General features: G+C 40.3%; 1 protein-coding gene across 3 annotated transcripts in view; it reads right to left on the bottom strand.

The window, feature by feature from the left end:
- Positions 1–840: 840 nt before the first annotated feature.
- coch (coagulation factor C homolog, cochlin (Limulus polyphemus)) overlaps positions 841–9,120 on the bottom strand; it is a 15,561-nt gene continuing 7,281 nt past the window's right edge. For 2 of the 3 annotated variants that reach the window (XM_034196680.1, XM_034196679.1), the window contains exons 5-15: positions 8,424–8,557; positions 7,764–7,835; positions 7,505–7,558; positions 7,200–7,347; positions 6,597–6,700; positions 5,979–6,205; positions 3,090–3,204; positions 2,658–2,801; positions 2,412–2,568; positions 1,511–1,605; positions 851–1,023 (exon numbers count right to left, since the gene is read on the bottom strand). In XM_034196680.1, the coding sequence (XP_034052571.1) occupies positions 851–1,023; positions 1,511–1,605; positions 2,412–2,568; positions 2,658–2,801; positions 3,090–3,204; positions 5,979–6,205; positions 6,597–6,700; positions 7,200–7,347; positions 7,505–7,558; positions 7,764–7,835; positions 8,424–8,557 (1,423 nt within the window). Of the gene's footprint in view, positions 1,024–1,510; positions 1,606–2,411; positions 2,569–2,657; positions 2,802–3,089; positions 3,205–5,978; positions 6,206–6,596; positions 6,701–7,199; positions 7,348–7,504; positions 7,559–7,763; positions 7,836–8,423; positions 8,558–9,120 lie in introns of all 3 variants that reach the window. The other variant, XM_034196678.1, reaches the window with a different exon arrangement.

Raw genomic sequence — 9,120 nt, 5'->3', positions numbered from 1 at the left:
ATGATTTGGTGATTTCCCAAAATCTCCTTCATTAAATAAAACAATTTTGGATATATAAACGTGTGCTTTTCAATGTTGTGTGTATTTTATATACATGTGTATTTATCAGGAATAGTCAGTATATGTGAGCAGTATATATACAGTGTGTGTGTATATTCTTGTAGGTCTACCTTGTGAGGACCGTATATTTTTACCTGCAAAGTGGGGTCTTTTTGAAAACTGAGGAATTTTGACTTGTTTTCACTCCTAAAATGTATGTTTAAGACATAAACTGTGTTTATGTTTGAGACATTAACGGTGTTTTTACTTCAACGCTCGCCCATTGGGTGAAACAAATCTGCGTAGTGGCCAAACGGTGGTACTACAACATCTGTATCTGTCTGTGATGTTATTGGACCTAAAAAGGCTTTCTTTTTGCTGAAATCTACAACTGAAATGTTGTCAGATAGATGCAATTTGTATGTTTATTGGGTTGACTAGTGTTTTGTGATAATGTGTTCCTTCAAATGATAACATGAATGCTAGCTAGGTATTAGCTGGACAAAATCCTCCGTTTGCAAGTTTAAGGTTCAGATTTATTTTAAGGTAGGTTAATTTATGTTTGTATAGAAGTACAAACGTGTGTGTGTGTGTGTGTGTGTGTGTGTGTGTGTGTGTGTGTGTGTGTGTGTGTGTGTGTGTGTGTGTGTGTGTGTGTGTGTGTGTGTGTGTGTGTGTGTGTGTGTGTGTGTGTGTGTGTGTGTGTGTGTGTGTGTGTGTGTGTGTGTGGTGTGTGTGTGTGTGTGTGTGTGTGTGTGTGTGTGTGTGTGTGTGTGTGTGTGTGTGTGTGTGTTCGTGTTCGTGTGTGTTCTTAGTTATTCTCTGTAAAGTCCCGACAGATGCCTCGGACCAGCAGAGGAATGAACTCGGCCAGGCCGGTGAACTCTCGGGTGAAAAAGGTGTGGCTGTCCTTCGGCTCGGACGACATCGATTTGAGGTCATCAAGAGGCGCCCAGGCCACGCCCACTGAGTACATGGTAATGCCTGATTGGTAGGTAGGATAAATATGATATTTTAATAAGGACTAAACACAAACTGCTGTTGTCTTTCCTCTTTAAGAACACACAGTTAGAAATACACTACATTTATACAGTTTTGTAAATGTAACGTTTTTAAACTGTAAATATGCACATTGACATTGAATTTTATCTCTGTCATCGCTACTACCTCTGCTTTTACCACTCTTATTTATTTATTTGTGTCTATTTTTTACTGCAGTGAGAGTTGCCAAAGAAATGTTGTTGTACTTTGTATGATGACAATAAAGATATGTTCTATTCTATTCTACTTAAACTTTAGCTCTGGCTACTACACCATTCACATTATAAACTGCCTTACCGTACCGTCAACTGTACCGATGTTGTTGATTATGGAAAATGCTAAATATGTGATTGCAAGAAGTAAGATGGCTATTACCAGTCGAAGCATAGATGAGATTAATCAACTAATCAAAAAAATAATTGCTACACACCTTGTTCCTGTGCCGCAATCGCCGGTAGCCTGACGTCATCATACGATTGGCCGTCTGTCACCACGATGAGGAAGTTACGGCCTGGTCCCATCCGCCTGAAACAACAAATGTAGTTAAACTTATTATTCAGGCAGTTTCCTCCTCTAGATATAATTAATTCTGCAATGAGAAGCAATGTTAAAAATCCTTAACAAAACACTGTTATTAGGTCATATTTCGCACACTAGTGTTTCTACTACAGCAGCATAGCACTCGTGCAGTGTTTCTCAAACTTTTTCATACCAACGACCACTTAACCAATCAAAAAACACACAAGGACCACCTAACTCCCCAAATATCTAAAAACAATAGACCTGCTTACCACTCCAACAGTATATAACAAATCACAGCATAATAATGACAGCTTAACCTATTGCTATAGGTTTTACACCTCATATGAATGAGCTAACAGACTCACAGATTGTTGGCTACTGAGAGAAATGCAGAATGCACCGCATTTAGTACAAAACAAACCTCCGCTGTGGATTTTCTAAATAAAATACAGTAAAACTATGGTTGCAGGCCCAAGTTTAGCATGAATTCAACATTAAACACAAGTTAATTATTTACACTGTTCCATTTATTTAGCATTGTTTACGCACTCAGTCTCTGTTGCCACCTATACTAGTCATTTTTAAACAATTTGAGAAACACTTTGGATTTAAAATAAATGTATTTCAAATGTGAAATTGTACCAATTTACCATTTACTCAAGGACCACTAGGGGTCACTCACGGACCACACTTTGAGAAACACTGCACTAGCGGGATGGATTTATTTCAGCTTGTGTTAAGAAAAACCTAATAGCTGGTTGGATGTTTTTGTAATGGGAGTACAGTGCAATACTCAGGTGTGTTGTTACCTGAACAGGTTCTGGGTGGTGTAGCTGATGGCGGCTCCAGTGGCTGTTCCTCCGCTCATGTAGGGGATCCTCTGCAGGGCATTCATGGTCTCATTTTTATCAGAGTGATCAAACAGGCCGAACTCCAGCCGCTGATCGTAGGTGAACTGCACCGCACCTGGACACCCAAAACATAAGTCCATCCATCAGCCAATCAGATCATCAATTAATCAATTAGTTACATTATTTTGATTCTGTGAAGCTGACCAACGCGAGCTCCCACGTCTGAGATTTCAAAGCTTCTGGCGATTCCTTCCAGGAAGTCCAGGACGAGCTGGAAGTTTGAATGCCCGACGCTGGAAGAACCGTCGATAAGGAACCCGATGTTCACTGAGTTGTAGCAGGTTTTACCTTAAAAAACACACATATATTTTACCCATCTTGGCCTATCAATCAAGTTTTTACCAACAAGAAATCTGCGTATCTGCAGGATATTAATTTCACAAAGATAATGATTTCTCCATAGTTATTTCTAATGACTTCTCCAAACAAATGTGATGATTTTGCAACAGAAATTTACAGATCACTCCACAGAAATTATAAGATTTCTGCGATCTCCAAATGTCCCTTGTTTTGGATTCAAGTGGTTGGGAATAAATGTTAATATGAGTTCCCTGGTGATGTGTTGTGGTGTCTTACTGCAGAGCAGGCTGTCCAGCGAGCAGAGCTTCTGAGCGAGAGGTTTCACGTGTTTGGTGGTGCTGAACCAGCTGGTGATCAAATAACTGAAGAAACCGTTGTCTTTGCACACCGCCTGCAGGACGAAGAGACAGACTGCTGTTACCGAAACATTTTATATACTGTATATTGCAGTGGCAAGCCGTGACTTTTATACCTAGGCCCTCTGACCCCCCTCCCTCGGAAAAAAAAGAAGGGTTATTACGTCACACCGTATACTTCAGCGGAATATCAAAACAGCGGCCCGGGGTGCAAAACGCATCAATGACAGCGACCCTCTACCACACAAAACAACACCATTTATATAAACACCTATCATGACAGGGCACCCACAGCCAAGTAACAATTACAAATGAATTAAGTCGGCACGGCGGCCCGCATTGAAAATGACTTAGGCCTACCTTTGATGATAAATCACTGAAACACAAAGTCCATCCTCTTGTCCTTTTGGATGAAGCACTTGCGGGTCATTCAGCTGATCCTTTGCCACTCCAGTTTATCATTGTAACTCAATCTTGAAAATGACTCGGTTAATAATTTTGCAACGATGTCATCACTATCACTGAAGTGAGCCATCATCAACGAACTTATGCTAATTATAAATCTATCGATTAGATTTATGATTCGAAAATAATAAAAGTAGGGTAGACATGTGGATATTATCCGTCTGAACAAAACGTGCATTTATCTAACAGGTTCGTTTTCCACAGACCTTATTTCAAGCTATCTTCCAAAACCCTATGGAGAAATGCCACTGCTTTCTGTCGAGGGAATCCGAGCGAAGCTTACTTCCGGGTTCTAGGACGCGTCACTGCACCACTTGCATAGACTTCACAGCGGGCGGAACTTATCATAAAGTCCGCGAAAATAAAGCCCGCCCATTTAGAGGGAAGATATGATTGGTCAATTGTACTGTCATTTGACATTACTCTCTCATTGAGTTACTATAGCGGGCCCTCTGTGAATGTAGAGAGGTATAGAGTCAGATTTGGGTCAATATTCTCGCGCGTAAAACAAGCTACTCACGAGCGGAAAATGTGCTTTTACACGCGCATAAAATGACCCTCGCGCGCAGATTAAACCCCCGCGAGCGGCTCTGCGCCCGCGGGAGCCCTCTTGCTTGCTCGCGGGAGTGTCAGCCTCGCGGAGTCTGTCTACGCGCGCGTGAAAAGTTTCTGGCACTTTGGGGCGGAGCCACTGGACTTTGATTGACAGCTGCCAGGAAACCCGGGGTTGCCAGGTTTGATAAATGCCTAGACTACCAAGAGCCGAGCAGTGACGGCAGCAAAATCTAGGTGCGTACAGCAGACAGTAGCTAGCAGTTTTCGACGGACACAGCCCACTGAAAAATATATTGTTTTATATCAAATTAATGTATATTACATTACATTACATTGCATTTAGCTGACGCTTGTATCCAAAGCGACTTACGTCATTCGACCAGGAAGACACAACCTTGAAGAAAACAGAATCATATATATATATATATAATATATATATAACTTTTCAAGCGCGCGTAGACAGACTCCGCGAGGCTGACACTCCCGCGAGCAAGCAAGAGGGCTGTCTCTCTCGCGAGCGAACGCAGAGCCTCTCGCGAGCGAGCGCAGAGCCGCTCGCGGGGGTTTAATCTGCGCGCGAGGGTCATTTTATGCGCGTGTAAAAGCACATTTTCCGCTCGTGAGTAGCTTGTTTTACGCGCGAGAATATTGACCCAAATCTGACTCCATAGAGAGGGACCAACAAGCTCTCCCGTCTTCACATAACTCGCAGAGATGGCATTTAACCCTTCACATTCCAACAGAAACTGAACAGGCAGATTCAAATTTATTTCTTTGGAAATATTATTTTAAATACAATTAAATCAAGTTATTTTGGTAAAACTAATGAAAAATGTAACAACAAAAACATATAAAAAAAATATTTAAAAAAAAATGTTTTTTTTTTAATGTTTTCAAATATTATTTCTTAGAATATCTTAGGCCCTCACAGAGGGCCTAGAGGGCCCTGACGGCTCGCCACTGGTATATTGACACCAGTACCATCGAAAGTTTGTTATCTTCCGTCACAAAAGCATGATTGGCTACAGTAAGATGACTGAGAGGACAACTTTACTCATGATGTAAAAAGTCGTCTTTACTTTGTACATGGAAAACAATATGCTGTGTCATGGTTTAACCAGAGAAAAAAATAACTCTGACTAACAGTTCAATAAGAACGAAAATGTCACTAGTCTTTGGTCAAATGAACTGGACGTTAAGCATTAAAATGTCAAGTGCAACGTGTTTCCGCTGCACTATTTCTTAATGCTCTTAATGTCTTTCAATGTTGTAAAGCACTATGAATTGCCTTTTGTTGAAAGGTGCTTTATAAATAAACTTGCTTTGCCTTGCACAATAATGCCAATAACAAGCTGGACTTAACAGACGTGGTGCTTTAACAAAACTACTGAAAATAATCTCTTTTCCCATGATGCTTTGGGAGAATACATTTACAGGAAGTTTGATAAAAGTAGAAGCAATATATTTTCCATTGAAATGCTTACTTTTATTTTAATATGCATTTGTTATGTTCTGTTTCTACTGGATTTTCTTTCTCTCAAAACAGGTTCTTGTTTTCTTTTTTGTCTGTTGTTTTTTCACTTTTTTAGTGCTTTGGTTGTGTGTAATTATACGAAAAAATAACTAAAATGATGGATCACTGTATAGATCTAACTGATAATGATTGTGTAACATAATTACTTTGACTGAAAATAAAGAATAATAAAAAAAACATCGATTTCACAGAAGATTGTTTTTTTTTTGTCTGTTGATTTGTAGATTCATTCATTCACTCAAAGGTCGTGCCCACCTTCTTCATGAAGTCCTTGTCCCGCACCATGGCGAGCTCCTCGGCCGCGGGTCTGGCCACGGACACCAGGAAGACGTTGATCCCGGACTCTCTGGCCAACATAGCCGCCTGCTCCAGGTCATCTGAAGGCCAGCCGTCCACCAGCACCATCATGACCCGAGGGTGACCCCGCCGCGCCCCGTTCTCCTGGCTGAAGAACGTCTCCGCTGTGTGCATGATGGCCTTACCTGCAGGAGGACAACAACAAGACAAGGAACCAGGTAAAGAGACATCATCTAATTTTTATTTTATTTATTTTTTAAAGATGATTTGGGCGAGATTAGCCTTTATTGGAGATGACAGTGTTGAACGGGGGAGACAGAGTCGATGACATGTGTACATGGTTCCAGGCTGGATTTCCCAGCGTCCCTATACATGGTCTATAGCTCTACCAGGTGAGATATATGGCGGCCCAACATCATTTAATTGTAACTGCATTTCAGTGACAGAGGTGCTACAGAAGCGCTGTAGTTAATGAAAGTTATGTTAAATAATTGTTGTTTTATCATGAGTAAGGGCTATTTATTTTTAATTTGTTTGACATACCGGTACATCTCTCTGATCTCTTTGTATTTCTACCTGTGTTGGTGTCTCCTCCCAGGTAAGCCAGCTCTTTGATGGCAAACAGCAGCTCTTTAGGCTGAGTGTAGTTGGTCAATAAGAACTCGGTCCTCGGAGAATCACTGCACACAAAATCCAGGAAAAAGACACGTACACTTAACCAACAGCAACGCTTAGTATTATTAAAGATATATCTATCAAACTACATATCTTTAATCAGGTTGATAATTGAGTTATTGAGTATTTATAAAGTAGCCAAACATGGAATAAAAATGTATATAGTAGAGTACTAAAGTAGTACCTTGTTCCAAAGTAAAGTACTTTGTAAAGGATTGCAAATGTACTCTCTCTGCCTTTGTAAATTGTAATTGATTTCTTAAATAAAGCTCATTTAAGGTTCATCTCATTTAAATTGTATCTGCCGTAGGAAAAACTCTTATGTCTCAGTATTTTTTATTTTAGGTTTAATTTAGTTTTAATTTAGTGAAAACCTCATACTAGATATATTTTTGAAAAAAGGGTTTCTTGAACTATTTGGTTGATTTTCTTACTTGTTCCATTTTGCGGGAAATGTTGCTCTTATTTCATACCGAATGTATTTATAGTATCTGTGTGTCTGACCTGGCCTGGATCAGTCCTACGTGCGGTCCTGTTGGTCCGACTCTCAACATGGCCGCCAGTTTGCTGATTAAGTTTTTCTGCAGGTTGAACCTCCGCTGCCCGATGTTTTTACTGCTGTCGATCACCATGGCGATATCCATCGGACAGTCTGCACACACACACACACACACACACACACACACACACACACACACACACACACACACACACACACAGACATTGAGGTAAAAGTAGTTGAACAATCTTAATTCATTTTCGATCAAACGTCGTGCAACAAAAACTCTACAAAAACAAACACAGGGTACCTTTATTTCCACCTTTCAGAGCTTTCTTCACTGATGGCTTCTTCAGTTTCTTTGCTGCAACACACACACACACACACACACACACACACACACACACACACACACACACACACACACATACACACACACACACACACACACACACACACACACACACACACACAGCTTTAAGTCATGCCTACCAATGCCCCTCAGCTGTGAGTATTTACAGTACTACACTGGATACTATCAGTAGTATATAATAATGTGTATTTATTACCTGGCTTTGCAGCTACAGGCAGAGCGGTGGCAATGGTTTCACTGGTCAACTCCAGTGGGACACTAACAGCCTCTGGATACACACACACACACACACACACACACACACACACACACACACACACACACACACACACACACACACACACACACACACACACACACACACACAGAGAGAGAGAATTAGTTGTGTACATTTACTAAAATGATAGTATAATTGCTTCATTTCAATGAACACATTTCCCAGTTTTCCTATATATAAAGATAGTTCTGATAATTAAAAGTATAATACTATATATTTGTTTATCCCCTGTGTTACAAAGGCTTGACAAGAAAAAAAATAAAGTTAAGTATCATCCAGATACAGTATAAAGATTTAAAGAAGTTGCATTTAATGCCTTTTTCCCCCTCTAGGAGGCAGTGAAACTCCACATCGAGCTGTTAACCCACACAAACATATAGTATGTAATAAACGTTATGTCTATTTATAAGTGTGTACATTGAGAGCAATGGCACAAAATAAAGTGGATTCTGGATTTGCCAGGTCTTCCAATACCTTGTTAATTTGAACCAATAATCCAAAAAACAACTAATTTAACTGCAATAGACAATCAAAACATCTATCAACAAAAAATAATAATTCGGAAACGGCTCCACCTACTGGTGAGGCTGAAGGAGGCGGTCCAGCGGGACAGGACCTGTGATTGGATGCCGTGAGCGAAGGAGCTCATATAGTTCTGTCGTCCATGAAGCTTGTTGACCCGGACGGAGCCGCCGGACGGACCCAGAACCCCCCTGCAGAGCAGAGTGGTTCAAAAATATAATCAGGATAAGATTATTTAATGAGGTTTTTAACGCTAGTCCACACCCACACTGGTATTTATTTAAGGAAAGCTTTTTCTTTATGCTTTGATCTTTACTGAAACCTGTAGCTTGTTGGCTTAGCTTAGCGTAAAGACTGGAAACAAAGGGAAACAGCTAGCACAACAACTCACAGATTAGCAATTTCAATATTGTTGAATACATCAAATTATTCCTAGATCTCAAATGGTAATTTGGGGAGTATTTTCAACATTGCTGGATATTCTTTGTGAAGTAAATACCTTTTTTTTAACCTTTAACAAAATGCAACCCTGTCACACATTTTATGACTTTGGACTCTACTTGACAAAATCACAAAACACTTGGACTGAGTCGCAACTCGACTTGGACTTGAACACCAATGACTCGGGACTTGACTTGGACTTGAGCCTTCTGACTTGAGTTGACTAGATACTTTAATGCAGGGGTCTCCAACATGTTGATCGCGAGATATTGATAGTTTAGGACTTGGACTCGGGACTTGACTCTGGACTTGA

This window comes from Gymnodraco acuticeps, unplaced genomic scaffold (genome assembly GCF_902827175.1).
Source record: "Gymnodraco acuticeps unplaced genomic scaffold, fGymAcu1.1, whole genome shotgun sequence".
Taxonomy (NCBI): Eukaryota; Metazoa; Chordata; class Actinopteri; order Perciformes; family Bathydraconidae; genus Gymnodraco; species Gymnodraco acuticeps.
Note: the sequence above shows the minus strand (reverse complement) of the source record. Positions and strands in the feature narration are given on the sequence as shown.